This window comes from Terrapene carolina, unplaced genomic scaffold (genome assembly GCF_002925995.2).
Source record: "Terrapene carolina triunguis isolate 2854851 unplaced genomic scaffold, T_m_triunguis-2.0 Scaffold33392, whole genome shotgun sequence".
NCBI lineage: Eukaryota > Metazoa > Chordata > Testudines > Emydidae > Terrapene > Terrapene triunguis.
This window is the reverse complement of record NW_020697743.1, coordinates 2165782-2187412: the sequence shown is the minus strand read 5'-3', so window position 1 is coordinate 2187412 and position 21631 is coordinate 2165782. Positions and strand designations below refer to the sequence as shown.

General features: G+C 47.2%; 1 protein-coding gene across 1 annotated transcript in view; it reads left to right on the top strand.

The window, feature by feature from the left end:
* The window catches only part of LOC113409454 (metalloprotease TIKI1-like), a 107436-nt gene that overhangs the window by 13025 nt on the left and 72780 nt on the right, over positions 1–21631 (top strand). The window contains exon 2 of the mRNA XM_026663377.2: positions 264–824. Coding sequence (XP_026519162.1) covers positions 264–824 — 561 coding nt within the window. The remainder of the gene's footprint in view (positions 1–263; positions 825–21631) is intronic.

Sequence of the window (21631 nt, the reverse complement as noted above, 5' to 3'; positions counted from 1 at the left end):
CTTCCTTTAAAGAGCGACCATTCCTGTGGGCACCGAGAGTAACTGTACCGGCCAGCAATGTCATGTGGCCCATTGTATTCAGGGTGCAGACTTGCCAGCGTGAGGGAGATCCTATTAAAACAATGTAACTATTTATAGCATATGTCACTTGCCGTGGGTATTTCCCTCCTCTCCCCTGCTGTGTGATTTGCTCCCCATGCCCCTCTCCCCTCCAGCCTGCAGGCCATTGTTCGTTTACTCGGCTGTGTTTCTCTCCCCTTCAGCAAAGCGAGCTTAACTCTTTCCTGTGGACTATAAAGAGAGACCCCCCATCTTACTTTTTTGGCACCATCCATGTCCCGTACACCCGGGTCTGGGATTTCATCCCCGAGAACTCCAAGAAGGCCTTCCAGCACAGCCACATTGTTTACTTTGAACTGGACCTCACGGACCCCTACACCATCTCCGCACTCACCAGCTGCCAGCTGCTGCCGCAGGGCGAGAACCTCCAGGACGTGCTCCCCCGGGACATCTACCGCCGGCTCAAGCGCCACCTGGAGTACGTCAAGCTCATGATGCCTTCGTGGATGACTCCGGACCAGCGGGGCAAAGGGCTCTATGCTGACTATCTCTTCAACGCCATCGCTGGGAACTGGGAGCGGAAGAGACCTGTCTGGGTGATGCTGATGGTGAATTCTCTGACTGAGGTGGACATTAAGTCGCGTGGCGTCCCTGTCCTGGATCTCTACCTGGCCCAGGAAGCCGAGCGCCTGAGGAAGCAGACCGGGGCTGTGGAGAAAGTGGAGGAACAATGCCATCCACTGAATGGGCTGAATTTTTCCCAGGTAAGAGGAAAATGGTGTTTGATGTGGAGTGACTGACTCTGAGGCTGTCTAATAAGGACAAATATTTGAATACAGGGGCTCTCTACTGGAGAACCTGTGAACACAGATCTGGGCGGTGCAGCCCTCAACTGGGGCCATGGTAGAGGGGAGGGAGTGGCCAGGCAGGCACATGCTCCAGCCAGTGCAGTTACTATGATATTCCTTGCCTTCTCTCCCCAGGGTCCCTGTGTGGGACTCGTCCTGTCCCCTCCCTGCACGTATCGGGGAGCCTAGTACCAATGTGGGTGAAAAACTCACATCCTGTCCCTCCTCAGAGCATGGAGGTGAGGGCTCCTGGCAACTTCTCTCTTCCCGCCCTCCCCCCCCTCCAGGGCTGGGCACAAGGAGGCTCTAAATCACTTGATGCATACCCTGTAGGCACCACACTATTAACCCCTTCCTTGCTGAGAACTGGCCATTTAGTCTAATCTCTGAGCAATATTTAATTCATGATAGGACTTCACCTATGGCCCCAGAGATGGGGACTTTGTCTGATTGCATCCTTTGTCTCTCCTCTATGCACTGCACTGGTCAAGGTGACGTGCAATGGGGTAAAATCAGTTTGTGCCCTTTCTTTGCCACTTTATGGTGAACAAAGAAGGCTGAAAAGTTTGGGGGTGAAGTCAATGGGCATTTCACCACTGACTTCAGTGGGACCAGGATTTCACCCTGAGTATATCCACCCTCCAAAGAAAGTATGTTTTTGCTTGTTTTTTGTGTGTTTCTTCTCAAACATACCATAAACACACAGTCTTTCCTGTTTTGTGGGAGGTTTTTCTTGGAGGGTCCAGCCGTGCGGAGTAGGTGCTCTCTCTGAGCAGAGATGTGAAATCCAGTATTGCCAGGTCTCATGATTTCATCATGGATCTCATGATATTTCTTCAAGCCCCAGCTGCTAGAATCAAGGGATTCCATGAGAACCTCAGTTTTTCTTAGACAAACACAGTGTATTTCTAGCCTGGTGGTTGCAGAGAAAAGCTTGAAAATGTGACATAAATGTGCCATGACGGCTCAGATGCCAGAAGACAAAGAAAAAGAAACCCAAATGTATTCTTTAAAAAATAAAACCACCTCATGTTTTTTAAGCCAGTCTCTTGATAGATAGATAGATAGATAGATAGATAGATATGTATTTTTGGAGGGGCCTGATGATTTTTGGACCCTTGGGCTTTAGTGATACTGTAAATCTTTAGCACAAGAGCTTTGTTCTGACTGTTTGTTCAGGCAGCTGTGTTAATTGTGTGTTAATTACAAATCTTGGTTTTAACAGGCTGACTAGAAATCACTCCTCCTCTAATCATGTGTCACTTGAATGGGGACCGAGGTATTATGATCCTATTAGTGCTGCAGTTATCCATATAGTCTTCCAGGGGAAAAAGAAAGAAAGAAAAACCCACCACCACCACCACATCTTTATACATGACAGAAAAGCAAATAAGGGCCCACTCCCACTTTTTTTCTTTGCAGGTGATTTTTATTACTTTAATGGAATTCAGGCAGGTCAGAGAGACATGATTTACCCACACAGAAGCCTTGCTAGTTTGTTCATATTGTATTACGCTCCTGTGCAGTCTGTGTTTTATAACCCCCGTTGCTGTTCTCTACTATTTTTATTGCTGTTTGTACGACCCTGTAATTATAACTCCCTGGGTCACCTTTAGCACCTTACTGAAGGACCGGTACGGTGTTAGCCTCTTGTGCCAGAGGGAGTTGTGTTTAGTCCTGCGTGTTTCCGCACTGTTGTTGTGGCACTCTGGAAGCACAGCAACCCTTTGATGATGCAGTGCTGGCTGGCTTGTTGATGGGGCTTCTGCGAAGAGCTCACCAACTCCAATGCAGCTTCCCTCTCCTAATCCTCCAGCCTCCCCCTCGCCACATCATCTCTCTTCTTCCCAGTAGTCTATGTACTAGGTTTGGCTGCTTCCTCCTATTTCCCCCCATAGCTCCCTTCCCCAGCCTCCTTCAGCTCCCATCCAGTTAACGCCAGCGTTTCAATACCCTCCCTTCCTGATACATTCTTTCTGGAGTGGCAGATTGGGCCTAGAATCGGGGATGGGGGGGATTCCTGATATGAATTGTACATTTCTAGTAGCTGGGTCCTATGCTCTTCAGTATTCACAGAAGTCTCAGATGAACCCTTCCCCTAGGTACTGGCTTGGTATTGTAATTGAACGTCTGGGTTGTTGTCCTCTGAGACCTCTATCTCTGACATTGCATCACCTTCACGAACTGCAAAGAGAAAACCTTGGGGTGCAAAGAAATCATTTAGCCCTCACCTTCCTGAGAGGTTTTGCTCTTTGGCTGTGGTTGTTCTTCCTACTTCCTCTTAATCGTTATTTTTATGGCTCTGTCATACTGTATTTGCCAAAGGCGTCTGTTCTTTACTAACTTGGGCTGCCTTTTCTGCTTTGAAATGATACTTTTGGCTTGAACATGCTCTGTATAGCGCTTTTAGCCTTGCGGTGGTGTTCTGTCTTTTTTATTCCTCTTGCCTTTTCTGAGCGCTGTGTAACTTCTGGAAGTGTGAAAAGACTGAAACAGTCACCACACTTGGTCTGTCTCATTTATTTTCTTGGCCTTCACCCTTCATGCCATTTCTAACCTCATTTGTTTAAAAGTTCCCCTTTGTGGATCTTGGTGCAATCCCCTGTAAGGATGCAAACTGCAGTCATTGCAGAATCAGGGCCTGCATTGGGGTGAGAAATGATTTGGATCCAGACAGTTAAACTTTGAAGTGTCAATCAGTGTTGGGCATCAGTTTTTTTTGTTTTGGATCCATCCATCCATCCAAAATCTACAATACCAAGCCAGAAGAAAATGCTTTTTATCCACTGGCTCCAAAGTGGTATTTTATTAATAAAACATTTGCCTTTAATTTCCAAGGTGGCAAGTTCAACTCTTGTGTCAGTTCCCACTGTACAAGACCACAATGCAAACTTACCTTTGGAGATAACAATTCAAACAAAGGATCTCAGAAAAGGCTAGATCAAGGAGCCATGCATGGCCTGAAGCTAAGGAAGGAATAGTTTAGGTTAGATGTTAAGGGAATGGTCTTGACATTAAGAGAAATTGGCTGGTGGAATAATCTACCAAGGCTGCTGATAGAGGCCCCTTCACTACGGAGACTTGAGAACAGGTTAAACAGGACACTATTTATTTGGAATGGGATGTTGTAGTGTTCCGCACCTCGGGTGTGGCTTGAAGGTGCATGTATTTTAACAACAATTCCTCCTTGATCTGATTGGAACATCAGGAAGTAGGGCTTCTCTGCACACAGACTGGAACTGAAGTAACTGAACTGGTTTAATTTACACCTGTGATTATTTCAGTGCATGTCTGTGACACAGATTCAGTTATTTTGGTTGTGGTGTGTAGATAAGCCCGTAGCCTGTATGTCTAGACACAGAAGACAGGGCATTATCTGGGTGTCTCAGCAGGGAAATGGTTAAGTGTTTGTATTTATGTTGTCATACTTAGACTTCAGTTAAGACATTATTAACTAAATTTGACAGTTTGCACCGCTGCCTCAGTTTAAGAGGAATGCAGTCACTGATTTGCAGTCTCTGCATTCAGAAGGGCTAGACGCTTCGTTTGTTTTAAATGAGAGCTTGGATTCTGTGGAAAGACTAAAATGACCAACTCTGCACATTTTGCTCTTGTGCAAATTTGAACTGTTCACATCTAAAGCTGCCAGGATGACATTTGTACGTGTTCCGTTAAGAAACTATTAAGGACTGTATTTCCTGATTAAAATTAATAATTAACTTGGCACACCAAACACTTGCCTCGTGGAAACACAGTTTTCAGAACATGTGAGACAATGATTGTGTCTGTCTCTCTCTGTCTACTCCTTACATTCCCACAGAGCACCCATCACTGTGTCATCTGACCAACTCCCAAGAAGACTGTAGGAGCAGATCAAGATACCGTTTTCTCTTTCTTCTCTGTCATCAGGGCTGGGCTCCACTGGGGGGGGTTTGTCAGCGGAGACACCACGGGGAATGTTCGGTCAGAGACGACATGGCTCAGGCATGTTGCTCTGCAGGCACTGACATTTGGGTCATTCTGATCTCTTCTGGTGATGAGTTCCAGGCTGATGGGCCAGTCAGTGGGAAAGCTCTGTCTGCTCCGTTTACAAGCCTTGCCTTGGGATTGATAGTACCCCAGGGAATGCACAGAGCCACTGGCTGGGGTGTGTGTGTGTGGGGGTGGGGTGGGGGGCGGCATGATGGTACAAGGTGACATGGTCCCTGGGGTAATTTAGGCCTATTCCACAGACGGTTCTGAAGGCGAGGGCTGGAACTTCAGACGTGACCTGTTAATTAAAGGACGCAAGTGATAGGAGCGGAGCATAGAGACAAAGTGCTTCCGGCAGCTGGCAGTGCTGGGCAGTGGATGATGTGTCCTGAACCAAATGGAGGGCTTTTTAAGATCCGTGCTCTCCTACCTAGGTGCATAGAATTGCAGTAATCAGTCCTGGAAGTCACTGTGGCTGCGACTGAATCCTACCCACAGAGCAGTAGTTCCTAGCCACCCATAGGTGGGGAATAACAGGAGTGTTTGGGGGCCTGGCTGGTTGGGTGTCCAGCAGCAGGGGGCACCAAGGCTGCAAACTGACTGCCCTGACAACCTGAGGGCAGACACCCTCAATAGAGGGGGGTGTTATATATGCGGCGAGTGCTTTAAAGTGCTTTCCTCTCCCCTCTCAGCATCACCTCCACCTTCCCAGCATGCAGCCTCAGCCAGGTGCTCACCCTCTGGGGGCAGATCTCCCCCCAGCCCTCGGAGAGCTGGGAGGCGGTGCTGTTTGTGTGCGGTGAAGGTGATCTAGACTCGGGTATTGTCTGCATGCTGCTGGGAGTCGAGTTCCTGCTGGTCCATAGCCAAGTGCACACTGTCCCATGCCCTGATCTGCAGTAGATGCAGGTGTTGCTGGTCCTGGGCCGCTGGATACAGAGCAGCCTTTGAGTCCGGCCTGAGGTACCACCTGCCAGGCCGCTTGTGGCCAGTGTTTCTGTGTGTACGTGGGGGGGAGGGAATGTCAGCTGAGGCTGTTAGTTCTGTGCCAGTGGGAAGCAGGAGGAAGTTGGGTTGTGACTGACCATTGTTTAGAAAAGAAAGGGTCTTTCCCAGAACAGAGAGGAACTCCAGAGTGGAGTGGGAATCTGGATCTCTGCTCCCCATGGAACCTCACTGCCGCGAGGACCTCGCAGTACAGCCACCTTCCCTCCAGCAAGATGCTGCTCTTTCTGGAGCCTCCCCATGGCATTCCTTGTGAGCACCAGAGGGCATCGCGAGAGTGGCGTAAGGGCCTTTCTTCTCCTCTGAGATTTGACCGTGCTCCCAGCTCCTGCTGTCTCACGGAACGAGCTTGGGATCTGGACTCCCATGGCATCACCGTCTTGGCCCTGAGATGGTTTTAAATGGGATTTTACACACTATACCATGCTGTACTGCCTGTGAGTGTGTCTGTGTGTGTCACATCTGCCTTCTCTCCTGGGCTCCTGTATTCGGACGTGATGTGCTCAGTAGGAAAACAGTTGGGCTGCTTTGATATTTCACTGAAGTGCTCTGAGCTGAATGGCACAGGTAGCTTCTAGGTAACTTTGGTGCCATTTTCAAAAGAATAACTTCTGAGTGGCAGACAAAATGGTGCAAGCACAAGCCCGCAGCTGACTTGTAGACTACATAAAACTAGGAATATAAACACTGAGGCATCAGGTAGCTTCCTGACTCAGTTTACCCACTGGGTAAATGAGAATGGAGTTTAGAATCCGATGAGGAGCATGTCAGTTGATCTAAGCCTGTGTTAGACAATATCCCAATTAGAACTTTCAGAACTCCCCCTCCCTTTGCATGAGGCTTAGCGCTATCTTTGCTAAGCGTACAAAGGTCAAATGTGAACAGACAAGTATTTGGGAGCAGCTTTCTCCAGTTGACAATGCAATTTGAAACCAGTGAGAGGCTGGCGAGGCAATCCACGCCACTTAAATCCAGTCCCGTCAACGACAGCCAAGTGTATAACAATGTTTAGGTTTGAGATTTATTGTAATCACAATCCTGTCATATAACCGTGTTAGGGCAGATTTATGTAGCCGGCCTTGTAAATTTCTCACAATCTGGTTACACTGTTCTAATAGGATTAGCAGGATTGCTACATTTGGCCAGAACTTGAATTAATTCTTGGCTGAAAACCTACTGCTTCAGGTTTGGTTTATGTAGGGCATCTGCTAAAGGCATTAAGGGAACATTCCAGTGAAGAACTTTGTTTGGGCAGCTTTTGTGTATTTCTCTGTTAACCTGTTTTGGGTTTTTTTGGAGGGTTCCCCATGTCTGTTTTTCACAGAATCTGTACTCTCAGTACACTCACTGTTACATGGCTGATTTTCATCCTGTTTGATCCTTGTATATGTCATTTGCACTTCTTTCTTCAAAGTGCCCTAAAAGAATGAATGCGAAAAATGTTGGCACATCTTTGCATGCCATAAGAGCTGCAGAAGTTTAAACCTTGCTGGTGCCCCAACTGTAGACATTTTGCATTGAATCCGACTGATTTTGTCAAACAAAATTCTTTGCTACCAGCAAACCTTCTTATTTTAACCCTTCCTAATGCCCAGCCAACTGTTCTGTTTTTGCTGAGATGATCGCAGTCCTTGTTTGGTGTCATCTGGGGTGAGGTTTCATAACTCAAGGGTCTCAGAATTGCAGAGACAGAGACGCTGTTAATGGCTATGGTTCATGGTGGGAGCAGTGTATCATTCGTCCCTGCTGAGGAGAACCCGGAGTTCTTCAGAGCCCATGCATTGCTTCATCCCTGGAATGAGGAATGCAGCATTCGGCAGTGCTAGGTGTTCTGAACTCCTTTTAAGCAGACACGTTTCAAAGCCTATTTGGTTCAGCTGAGCAAACAGGCAAGTTCAGGACTGTGTTCAGCATGGGGATACAAAACTCTGCGATGTCGTTAGCATGTGCGTAAGGGAATGCAGCACATTCTATCCGTTCTGTTCCATGCTCTTCCACTGGGCTCCTCACTTGCATTTCGAAGAGTTTGGCCTAGCCCTCAAGGAATCGTTCATATCTGGACTTTAAGTGAGGACTGATGGTATTTTCCTGTTTTCCCTTGTTTACGTGAGAAGCTCTATGAACTAAAAGACAACCATAATCCTGTACAAATGCACCACTGAACACATCAGAATTTTCTACACAACATGCTGATGGAAAACCTTTTTACTGATGTCTGGGCCCAATCCTGCATCTTTAGTGCAGGTGAAACTCCCACTGACTTGAGCCTGTTTGGCCTTTGTGAGTGCTGGATTAGGTTCTTACCTGGGTGTTGCTTTTCACCTCCTTCCCATCTACACACGCAACTCTTTCACCCAAGTTTAGTGGTGCTTTCAGCCTGAGGTAACTGTTGTATCCTGGGGGTGTGGGCTGGAGTCTGGGTGCCTCTTTAACTCAGGTGGGTAACCCGCCCGCTTTGCAGTGAGGATACACGTAAATCACTTGGGTGCTGACTCTTTTCCAATGCCTTCCCACAATCCCCCTCCCGCCCTTGTGCCCAGATAGATAGACAAGGTCTCCCACAATTCACTGGGAAAGAATCCGCTTACTGCAGCACAAAGACTGTGGGATGTACCCCCAGAAGTCCGAGCAACATCCACAGAGGAGCGCAGTGACAGTGAGGACAAAGTGATGTGGGCAGGGCTTTGCAGTGCGTCAGCTCGCACCCAGGCTAGGCTAACGTGGGTGCTCAGACCTGCGTGCCGATCACCCAAGTTATCCCTGCAGTGAAAACGTACCCTTTGTTAGCAAACACCATGTAGTTAAGAATTGGAGTAGTTCGCTGGTGGTGTGATGCACTCTGAGCTCACGTGTAACGCTGTTACCTTTTTCTGGGCAAAGCATGTTCTAGGAGCAGTTTGCAGATCTTTGCCTACCTGTGCATTCCTGCTAACAGCCTGTGCCTCCCTGCCTACTCAAGCAAAACCTGAGTCAGGTGTTCAGGACTAGTCTCAGGGCTGGTCCACACTAAGCCCCCAGTTCGAACTAAGATATGCAACTTCAGCTACGTGAATAACATAGCTGAAGTCGAAGTATCTTAGTTCGAACTTAAAGGTACTTACCGCGGGTCCACACGCGGCAGGCAGGCTCCCCCGTCGACTCCGCCTACTCCTCTCGCGGCGCAGGATTACCGGCGTCGACGGCAAACACTTCCGGGATCGATTTATCGCGTCTAGACAAGACGCGATAAATCGATCCCAGAAGATCGATTGCTTGCCGCCGAACCAGCGGGTAAGTATAGACGTACCCTCAGAGAGGAAAAAATAGTAGAGGTGGGGGCACTTTTAGGTCCTGGTTTTACTACTACGTGATTAGCCCCAGGTCTGAGCGCCTGGGTTAGCCTAACCCGGAGGCAAGCATCTGCACAGCATGTCTGGGGGTGTAGCCCATGGTTCTTTGTGCTGAGATGCACCAGAATGCTTTCTTAGTCAGTTGCAGCCAGGAGAGCTTGTCGGTCCTTCGGGGGAATTGTGGGAAGGCACTGGAAGACCATAGTCCAATTCTCTCTCTCTCTAAAACTCAGCTGTCATTAAGGACAGTCCAGCTTGACGTGAAGAGCTACAATTTCCAGGCTGGATTCTTCAGTCTGCAGTGAATCCTGGCCAGTTGGATCAAACCAGGATCTTGAGCTTGTTACTGTGATGACAAGACAGCTTTCAAAATGCCAGCCCAGCACTGCGGTTGGGGAGGGAAATTTCCCCCAGGTTCTGGATGAAGAGTGAACCAGTGACAACTCAGCAATCCAGCAGCCAGCCCTGCCTGCCAAGGCCGTTTTAACTCTGGTAAGGTTTCAGAGCCACTTGGATTCTGAAAAGGCTGCTTTGAATCCGACGGGGTCCCTTTCGGTTTGGATTAGTGAAGACGTGCCATCAAAAAAGTAGCCTATAGTTTGTGCTAGCTGGAGTGTAATGTTTTCATAACTTCCAGTAATTATGAGCTTGCTATGGGCTCCCTGATAAAGGCATTTTTTTGTCTCGTCGCTGCCATTAGTCATAGCATGTGAGCACCCACAACCGCTCCTCCGGCTTCGGATACTTGCAGGGATTACACATTTTGACATCTCGGGATCCTGTGATGGTTTAGAGGCCAGTCGCCCTAGCGCCGCTTCGGAGTTTGGGGGATGGTTATAGTCCTGTTGCTTTAAAAAGAGGTGCATGAGCCACACTAGTGAGAAAGTAAATGGAACCAGTGGCTAGAGAGGGGGTCTCTCTGAAAGTAACCAGCCTGCACATCCATTGCTCGAGACTCTTCTCTCTAACGGGAGTGCCTGACTCATGATCCTGTTTGAAACGAAACGTACCCACATTTAAATAAGGCAGGTTCGTATCTGAGACAGTCCAGTGTTCCTTGTTCTAGAAAGTCCAACTTGCTGTTGCCTGCCAGTCATTAGTGCCCAGGATTGTAGCAATCTGCTTGATTTTATTGACTATTCTGATTCAAAACGTACATGCTGGATGATCTCCCATGAGGATGTTGGACCAGACCCTGACCTCTCTGTGTGCTTCGGCTGTGCAAAGGGTCTGGAAAGCTGGCGTAACAGTCCACCCAGGATTCCCCCTAAGTAAGGGGATTCGCCAGATGGCACTGTAGTGACCCCACACCATCCCCTCCCAGACCACTGTGTCGGGGGTTGACCGGGAAAAAGGGGGTGTAGGAATAGCACTGCTGTGCTCTGGCAGTTCTTGGCTGCTAGAATAGCCCCTTGTGGGCGTGGGCAGCTAAGCAGAATTTAGAGCAGTCCCCAAGCTGCCTACTGCAGGACTGGGACTTGGAGCTACCTTTGCATCTCCCACCTCTTCTCATCTGCAGCTGAAGAACTAGCCTGTTGACTTTGGTGAACCGAAATGGTTATCTGAGGAGAAAGGTGCTTCAGACCAACCATGCGGATGCTCACAGCTTCTAATGCACATCAGGAGGAGGCAGTAGTGTATGAGCTAATGCCACAGTAAGAACCCTGTAATTGTTGAGTGACAATTACAAATATATGGACATTTTAGGCCCTGATGGAAAGAAACAACGTAGTAATTATCCTTTAGATTCCCTTGTGCATATAGGTACAGCCGGCCCTTCTTGTTAGCTTTCAAAATGTGCCTAGCTAGCTGACTCCAGAAAGGTCCTATTTGGAACTGGCCTTAATAATAGCAGTGGCTTCATACAGGGGTCAGACTAGCTTGATTCCCAAGTCTAAAGGGTTGGGACCAGGTAAAGGGCTCATTTATGCCACTTTAAAATCTCTCTTAAAGAGCCAGTGGCAGTAAGTGTTGCTAAACCTTCATAATATCTGACTCTAAAATGCGGTTTTAATTGTTTGAGCGGGTTGAGAGGTACATTTATTGTGATCGGAAGATGCTGTTCAGTATTCTGGATTGTAGCATTTTGCACTTGAAAACATACCTTATATTACAGTAGCACCCAGTCAGGATCAGAGGCTGTGCAAATCTATCGTCCCGGGCCTGAAGCGTTTCCAGTCTGATTTGGCCTTAGAATCGGTGAAGCTCCTCTGATCTCAAGGGAGCTCTGCTTTTTTACCCCGTAATCCCAGTTTTGTGTCTCTCTTCTCCTATCTAAAGCTCTCTGCTCCATTTATTGTCAGCTCAGTTGTCCTGACCTCACTGCTCCCAATTTAACAATATCTTTGTGTTGATCAGCTGCCCCTGAGGAAAGTCAGACCTCAGTGTATTTCTGTTCAGCCCAGTGAAATGGAGACAGGGTTCCTTTCCCCCCTGTTCCAGGCTGTCGACACTGGCTCACATGCAGCGAGCTGTCTTCACAGCAAAGGTTAGAAACCGAAATGCTGGGTCAGATCCTCAGCTGGCGCAAATCCGCATAGCTCCGTTGCTTTCAATGGAATGATGCCAATTGAAACCAACCGGGGACCTGGGTCTTTGCTTTTAAATGAGAGGCTGCATCTGAATGTGCGGTGCAAGCTGGATAAGTATATCAGGTGGGCCAGAACTAGCCCTAAAAGGCGAGTTGCTTAACACCACTGGTTTATAGCTATTAGAGATGTCTTGACGCTATTTTTCTGTCTGCCTGATGATAAGCTGTGGCAGCAAGTATTCCACTGATGGACCTACACCTTAGTTGCTCCTTTTAGAAGAACTGTATAAAGAGTTAAGCCTTGGCTCTCTAGCACTTGAAAATGTCCTTTAAAATTCTACCTTCACTTTTTCCTCAATTTTTTAGTGGTAAAACGAATGCCGTCTAGTGCAGTCTGCTGACATATCGGCATAAGTGTCATTGTGCACTCTCTTTATCATATTTATAGCAACAGTCCCGCGAGGATGCGGGGAAATGCAAGCAGGGCTGGTCCCAAGTCCATGGCTTTGATCCTAGCCTTCTTTCCATGGCAGACAACTCCCAGGCTGGTGGCTCCTTTCTAGGCTCTTAAAACACCCTATTGGGTATGGCATGTTTGTCCCTTCAGGATCAGATTCTACTCTTGTCCTGCAAATCATCTCCTGACATTTACAGGTGTCAGCAAGATGCTGGAGGGATTCCAAATAAACCCCAGGAAATTGAACAACATGGCTGTTCTATGGAAATTAGCCAGATTCTAAATCTTTGCTGATCAAGTAGATCAATTCAGATCCTTCAACTACGAGCCATTTATTCCTCCCTACACTACCCCATGTTGTATTTGGTTGAAAAGTGTGTATCTCAAGTAGCAAGTGTATTAAAGGGACATTATCATCTTGTTTAGATCTAAAATACAGTTCCCATTAAAGGTGAGCTGCAGGGTTTTATATATGTTGGGCTCATGCCCTTTTTTTGATTAAGCACAAGGGGGCAGAATCAGAGCTGAATTTTCAGGTTAACTCTGCATTCCTGGCTTGATTTCTCAGCTTGAATGTTGCATTGATGCTAGTTCATTTGCATGGAATATGTAGACACATTTATTTACAGCACCGACTGTCCTCATGAAACCAGTCTGGGGTTCCTGGGAAATAGCGCTAAGCAAGAACTTTAGTTTCTCCACAATTTTTTTTTTTTTTTTTAAATCCAAAGGCAAATACCAACAAGTGAACATGTAGGACCACTAAGGCACAAGATCTTCGCCTTCTGCTTCATGTGAATGGCAGTCCTAGGGCCGGCATGCATGCACTTCCTGCTAGAGCACCAAAAATCTTTTAAGAGCACAGAGCCAGCATTCAGCCGGCATATGTTAGAGCTTAACTTTGGTATCAGCCACAATAACGTGCAAAGCATGAGGGGAAAGGTGAAGAGTTGAATGAAAGGGACGTTCATCTGTCCATAACGCAATCTGCACTACATCTCCAATGGGCAGTCGTTTTAATATGCAGTAGCGATGAGAGTTTGAAGAAGGAGAACCGGGACAAATTCCTGTCACTAGGGGAAGTCACAGCTAGGAAGAGACTTACAGTGCAAAACTGCATCCCCGCTCCTTCAAAGCTCCACACGCTCTGCCCATCTGCCACAGCCAGAGCTGTCGAGGGGGCAGTCCAGGATAGAGCTAGGATCAAGAGCTCGCCAGTGGGGAGGGTCCCAGAGCCTGGGCTCCAGCCCGAGCCTGAATGTCTACACCACAGTTTTACAGCCCCGCAGCCTGAGCCCTGCGAGTCCAAGTCAGCTGACGTGGGCCAACCGCGGGAGCTTAACTGCAGGGTAGACATAGTCTAAGAGATTGCTCTTGCCTCTGGCCGGGATAATCTGCAGTGTAGTGGGGAGGCTGAGGATGGGGCATGACCAGGTCAGAACACAGGCTCACGTCAACACTGTTGTTGCCGTTTTAATAACCTCTACCCCGATATAACGCGGTAAAGCAGTGCTGGGGGGGAGGGGGGCTGCGCACTCCAGTGGATCAAAGCAAGTTCGGTATAACGCGGTTTCACCTATAACGCGGTAAGATTTTTTTTGGCTCCTGAGGACAGCGTTATATCGGGGTAGAGGTGTATATACCAATCCCACACGCAGCTAGAAGGGTCAGGGTTTCTAGTTCCCATGGCCATCCTACCTTTCTGTGGGATTTTGCAGATAGGCCAGAATCCATCCCAGTTCTCATTTCCACCACAGAAGGCAATAGCAAATCCTCCATTCTCATCGCTGTTTTTAAAGACTTTCTTTGCATCTTCAGCACCTCTCTTGTTTTTCCTCTCACTTTCTCACCAGTTCAAAGGGGAGTCCTAACCTCACTGAGCTTTGAAAACATTTGCTGGGAAGTTGGGATCAAAATCTGTGCCGCAGGTTTCATTTAACACCAGCCAAGCAAGAATGCCTGCTGCTGTGTTCACAATTATTTCACTGGTGCTTGTCTGCTCAAATTCTGGTTTATTTCTATTTCCGTTGCCCCTTAATCCTCATCCGTCTCTTGAGGCCAGCCAATTCATCATCTAAGATCTAGCCACAGATCTGGGTAATGGAAACCTGGAGACTCATCATCGTTTCAATCTTCCCCTTAAGTGCTATGAGTATTATGCGGTGGTTTTAACATCCTGTACATAACTTGGTCAGTTTCCAAATTGCATTTGCCCCAACTAATAGTTCCTCCTTCCTCTCGTGCACCACAGTCTCGGGAGCAACGTAAGTGGAGATTAGCCGCAGATAACACCTTCTTTATCTTGGCAACCGAACATTCCAGCAGAGATTTTTATTGACAGGCTCTCATAGCTGAGCTGAAGATTATAGTTAATGCTGTTGGAAATACCCCTTCCTGCAAGCAGGGCTGTTTTTAGTGGGGGTGGTGAATTGCACTTGCTTCAGCCTGATTTATATATATAAAAGCGGTCCCATGCCTTATTTGCTACAGTTTCTGATAAGAGTGGCAGGGGGAAATGAGGTGTCTTCCTATTGCCAAGCTACTGACAGGAATAAAAACCAGTTAAAGCCCCTCTGAGTCTCAGATGATGGTCTCTGAAGCCAGCACATTTATCTGTGTCAGCTAACTCGGAGCAACTCCTCTTATTTTCAGTCGTGTGATTTTTGAGTAGAATTAAGATGGGGAAGAGATCCATCCGGACATGGGTCGGGCTGTAAAGGCTTTTCTTTTGGAGGATCGCTCAAGCAGGCTTCAAAGCCATCCAGTAGCAGCTACAATGGAGAAGGGGCATTGTAAAGTGTTTGGATCAGGGAAATAGGAGCTGGGACTTGGGAAAACAAATTCCACAGGGACATAAACGGGAGAGTGTGAGGTAAAGTGGATGTGGGTGAGCTGCTTCCATCCACAGCCTCCTTGCTTTTCCTGTCACGCCCCCTCCATGTGTAAATTACATTCACGTGGCATGTTCACTGGAGCCAGATTGGTGCAAGTTATGTTACTTTGCAATGCATACTTGCTCCTAGCTTTTGACAAACTTGTAAATAACATGTCAGCCCCTTCTCTCCGCCTCCCCAGTGTGTTAGCCCTGGCTTTGGCCCAGGGACTTGTAGGGGGGTGGCGCCAGCTTACTTTAGGCCGAGTTCACTCTCCTAGCCATGCCACTGATTCACTGTGCAACCTTGGGCAAGTCATTTAATCACTCTATTTAATCAAACCTTTATGCAGTTCTACAATTGAAGGGTGGGTGAGAAATGCCTGTCGAATGTATATTTATTTGACCGTCTCCCTCACCCTTCATATATTTCTCAGTGTTATAAGGTGTCCAAGTCTTCTGGCACCTCCTGGAGGGGATCCCAAGCCTCATTCCCCTCTGTGCCTATGAGGGGGGGCTTTGCCCCGCTGGCCGAAAGCAGTTCCAGGGCTGAATCCCCATCTGAGGCAGCTCTACCAGCTGAGCCAATGAAGTGCAGCTGAGCCTCTGTAGGCTCATTGCCTTAAGAAGGATGTGCTGGAGAGAAGTCCTAGGGTTGTGGTGGTAGGGAACTGGGATGGGACATAGTGGGGAGCTGCCTGGCACCGTGTGTAGTTCTTGATTTGGATTTACTGATTGCAAAGCTGCATGTCAGGAAATGCATGTGAAGCTGGAGACAAAGATGCCCTATCTGGAGAGGGTGCCTGGGTGTTTAAACATTACTCTGATCTTTCCGCTCCTGGCCCTGCAGCACTCACTCGCTCCTCTTCTCCGACTGTAGGTTTGCCCGTGCGGTCCCTGGGTCTCCTCAGGGCCCGAAACGTTAGAGGCTCCAATCTGCACAAAGCCTCCAAGTGCTTCTGTCCTATTGCTATTTAATTTACAGTGCAGTGTTCCAAAGTATTCAGCCAGTTAGAGGTCAGTCACCTGGCCCGTACAGATCACATGTCCTAACACACGGAAGAAGGCAGCGTTGGCCTTGCCCAATGCTCCACCCAGACCAATTCACAGACTAGAATTCCCTTACTTAGCCTGCCGCCTGCCGTACTGCGTGGATGCACTACCGCCCTATGGCATCTGCCTGCTAACTGGCTTATGTCAGATGGTCTCTGTGAACCAGAGCCATAGAGCTGTGTTCTGGCTGTATGGGGAGAGACACAACAGCCTGGTCAGAAAACACCTGCTGCTGACTGTGGGTGCAGCTGTGTTAATGCTATGGATCTCTGGCAGTTTACCCCCTTACATGAAGCTGCTTCCAAGAATCGTGTAGAAGTCTGCTCTTTGTTGCTTAGTCATGGTGCAGATCCATCACTGGTCAACTGCCATGGCAAGAGTGCTGTCGATATGGCTCCAACACCTGAGCTAAGGGAGAGACTGACTTGTATGTGAAAAAATGATCAACTGTGAAACAATTATTAATATGAACTGACTGACCTTTCAGCCCAGTTCGTTGTTAGTAATGGGAAAATGCAAAACAACAGGATATAGAGGTCTCCATTTCTCACTTCTAAACTTGTAGAGATCTATACATGTTCTCCTTCATGAAACTGCCTTTATTCATAGAGTTTAAGGCAGAAGGGACCGTTAGATCTTCTCTGACCTCCTGCACAACACAGGCCAGGGAATTTCACTTAGTCACCCCTGTAGTAATCCCTATAACCAGAGGCGGATTAAGGTTTCCTGGGGCCAGAGCAACTGCGGGGGGGGGCCCTCCCCACCCCACCCCTTCTGCCTGTGGCCATGCCCACAGCCCCACCTCTTTCTGCTCCTTCCCTGGGGCCCACCCCTGTTCCACCCAAGGGTCCCCCCATTCTCCCCCTCCACTGCAGCCCTGCAACCCGTTTTCCTCCTTTCTCCCCTTTCCCCCCTCTGCGGCCCCAAGAAGCTCTGTCCCCGCACCATGGCCCTGGGGCGCAGCAGGGAGTGAGAGCTCCTCCAGTCCCAGGGCTGCAGTGGGGGTCTGGGTGATGAGGGTCAGGGCACTGGGGTTTCTCCCCCCTCACCCTCTCCCCGGCGTTTCTGCCAGAGAGCAGGGTTCTGCTGTGAACATAAGAACGGCCGTACTGGGTCAGACCAAAGGTCCATCCAGCCCAGTATCCTGTCTACCAACAGTGACCAATGCCAGGTGCCCCAGAGGGCGTGAACCTAACAGGTAATGGTCAAGTGATCTCTCTCCTGCCGTCCATCTCCACCCTCTGACAAACAGAGGCTAGGGACACCATTCCTTACCCATCCTGGCTAATAGCCATTAATGGACTTAACCTCCATGAATTTATCCAGTTCTCTTTTAAACGCTGTTATAGTCCTAGCCTTCACAACCTCCTCAGGCAAGGAGTTCCACAAATTGACTGTGCGCTGTGTGAAGAAGAACTTCCTTTTATTTGTTTTAAACCTGCTGCCCATTAATTTCATTTGGTGGCCCCTAGTTCTTATATTATGGTAACAAGTAAATAACTTTTCCTTATTCACTTTCTCCACATCACTCATGATTTTCTATACCTCTATCATATCCCCCCTTAGTCTCCTCTTTCCAAGCTGAAAAGTCTTAGCCTCTTTAATTTCTCCTCATATGGGACCCGTTCCAAACCCCTAATAATTTTAGTTGTCCTCTGAACCTTTTCTAGTGCCAGTATATCTTTTTTGAGATGAGGAGACCACATCTGTACACAGTATTCAAGATGTGGGCGTACCATGGATTTATACAAGGACAATAGGATATTCTCCGTCTTATTCTCTATCCCCTTTTTAATGATTCCTAACATCCTGTTTGCTTTTTTGACCGCCTCTGCACACTGCGTGGATGTCTTCAGAGAACTATCCATGATGATTCCAATATCTCTTTCCTGATTAGTTGTAGCTAAATTAGCCCCCATCATATTGTATGTATAGTTGGGGTTATTTTTTCCAATGTGCATTACTTTACATTTATCCACATTAAATTTCATTTGCCTATAATTTGGGTTTGACTAAAGCATATCTTCCAGAAAGTCATCCAGTCGTGATCTAAAGACTTCAAGAGATAGAGAATTCACCACTTTCCTTGGTAGTCTGTTCCAATCACCCGCTCTGTTAAAAATGTGTGCTTTAATTCTAATTTGAATTTGGCTGGCGTTAACTTATAGCTATTGGTTCTTGTTATGCCTGCCCCTGGTAGATTAAACGGTCCTTTGGTACCCAGTCTTTTCTTCCCATGAAGATACTTATACACTGTAGTTGAGTCACCTCTGTATCTTCTCTTTGACAAGCTAAGCAACTGAGCTCTGTTAGTCTCTCACACTAAGGCATTTTTTCCGGCCCTTGAATCATTTGTGATTCATCTCTGTGCCCTCTTCAAATTTTCAGCATCCTTTTTAAAATGTGGGTACCAGCACTAAACACGGTTTTCCAGTATCTGTCTCACCAGTGCCGTCTACAGAGGTAAAATCACCTCCTCGCTCCTACTCACTGTTTTTACATCCAAGAATCTCATTGGTCCTCTTTGCCACAGTATTGCACTGGAAGCTCATGTTGCGTTACTTCTCCACTGTGACACCAAAATGCTTTTCATTAGGGCTGTCAAATGATTAACAAAATTAATTGCGATTAATCGTGAGATTAAAAAATAATTGCAATTAATTGCAGTTTTAATCTCACTGTTAAACAATAATAGAATATTGATTGTTTAAATATTTTTTGGTGTTTTCTACGTTTTCAAATATATTGATTTAAATTACAACACAGAATACATAGTGTACAGTGCTCATTTCATATTATTTTTCCTTACAAATATTTGCACTGTAAAAAGATAAACAAAAGAAGTAGTATTTTTCTATTCACCTCATATGAGTACTGTAGTGCTCTTTATCGTTAAAGTGCGACTTACAAATGTAGAATTTTTTAATTTTTCTTTTACATAGCTACACTCAAAAATAAAACAGGGTAAAACTTTACAGCCTACAGATTCACTCAGTCCTACTTCTTGTTCAGCCAGTCGCCAAGACAAATACGTTTGTTTACATTTACAGAAGATAATACTGCCTGCTTCTTATTTACAATGTCACTTGAAAAGGAGAACAGGTGTACACATGGCTCTGTTGTAGCTGGCATTGCAAGGTATTTATGTGCCACATATGCTAAATATTTGTACGACCCTTCATGCTTCGACCACCATTCTAGAGAACATGCTTCCATGCTGATGATGGGTTCTATTCAATAATGATCCAAAGCAGTGCAGACTGATGCACATTCATTTCCATCATCTGAGTCAGATGCCACCAATAGAAGGTTGATTTTCTTTTTAGGTGGTTTGGGTTCTGTAGTTTCCAAATCGGAGTGTTGCTCTTGTAAGACTTTTGACAGCATGCTCCACACCTCATCCCTTTTGGAAGGCATTTCAGACTCTTAAACCTTGGGTCCAGTACTGTAGCTCTCTTTAGAAATCTCATTCTGGTACCTTCTTTGCGTTTTGTCAAATATGCAATGAAACCATTCTTAAATTGAACAACATATGATGGGTTGTCATCCAAGACTGCTGTGGAAGTAGAGAAATATATGGCAGAATGTGGGTAAAAGCAGGAGACATATAATTGTCCCCCAAGGAGTTCAGTCACAAATTTAATTAACACATTTGTTTAACGAGCATCATCAGCATGGAAGCATGTCCTTTGGAATGGTGGTCGAAGCATGAAACTTCTGCCACCTGCTTCTCATACCACTCTGACACACCCCATTCTGACAGCTCCATCGTCACCGCCATTTGTGGAAGTCTCCAGTTCTGAGGATACAAACGTTTGGCGTGGCCCACCACTTCTGTTCCAGAAGCATGACTACTGAAGGGTTCTGATGGCACCATGACAGTTCCCCACTTTGCCTTACCCACAGAGGTAGTACCCAGCTCTTTGAGCACAGGCTCAATAGCAGCAGGATCGACCGGGTTGGTCATATTGGAGCTCATGGCCTCAGTATTCACCTTGAGAGCGGTCCCGTTCAACTTGGGAGGATTCCCCATCTCACTCCTACAACCTTCGTCCAGTTAGACGTTCGGACATGGGGTTAGAGGATGCACCGATTAGCCCGATTCTTATGGTACCGGCGGATCTGGAGAGATTCCCTTGGTCGTCTCCAAATGTTGCCATGTCATCGACACCTTCCTCGCCACGAGACGACTGACGGTTTCAAGAGCTGATACAGAGGCTAGCCAATGCTCTTGATCCTACTAGAAGAAGTGCAGGACAGTCAGCATCAGCTACTAGACATTCTGCACACATCGGTACTGGCAAGGGTGGCTCTACCAATCAATGAGGCCATTCTTTAACTGGCATGCACCATGTGGCATACCTTGATCATATACACACTGACCCCGAATGGGGGCCGAGAAAAGATGGGCCGAGAGAAGATACTACGTCCCCCCTAAGGGGGCAGAATTTCTATTTTCATACCCTCCACCTAACTTCTTGGTGATACAGGCTGAGTCAGAGTAGATGAAACAACACCAGTGCTCCACCTTGGCAGACAGGGAGGGTAAGACATTGGACCTTATGGGTCAGAGGTCTTCTCGGCTGGACTACAGTTCTGGACCTCTAACTACTTGGCACTGATGGCCAATTATGACTTTATAAACTATGGCCAGATGAAAGGCTTAAGGTCAGGCTTGACAAAGCCCTGGCTGGGATGATTTAATTGGGGATTGGTCCTGCTTTGAGCAGGCGGTTGGACTAGATGACCTCCTGAGGTCCCTTCCAACCCTGATATTCTATGATTCTATGATTCTATGACAAAGCCTACAGTTTTACAGCAAGATAACTATTGCATGTTATCTTGCTGTAATCCCCCACCCCTTTATAGCACTGACGACAAACCCTAAGTAAAGCCATTTTGAGCTACAGCTTGCCTACTAAGTGCTATAAAAACAAGCTCTCAATCCTGTAAATGTTTGAACCCATATAGCATGGTATAACCTTACAAGTGTCTCTCCTATAATTCATCAGTGTCCGGAGTAACAGCTGCTGAGCAGTATTTAAAATCAAGACACCCGGTTTTGAAGTAAAACCCTTAGTTTTAAAGAGCCACTGCCCACTGAAACATCACTGCTCTGCGTGTTTTAACTGTACATGTGACACCAAAAGCCCCGACCCTGCAAACAGTTAACAATATGTATAACTTCACATGTGTGAGTAGCTCCACTGACTTCGGTGGCACTACTGACTTGTGTAAAATTAAGCCGTATGTAATTGTCATGGGGACCCCAGGGTCAGGGACCTAAGAACATTGTGTGCCAAGGGAACAGGGCCGGCTCCAGGCACCAGCTTGCCAAGCAGGCGCTTGGGGCGGCCACTCTGGAGAGGGGCGGCACGTCCAGCTATTCGGCGGCAATTCGGCGGACGGTCCCTCACTCTCGCTCGGAGCGAAGGACCTCCCGCCGAATTGCCGCCGCAGATCGCGCTCGCGGCTTTTTTTTTTTTTTTTTTTTTTTTTTTTTTT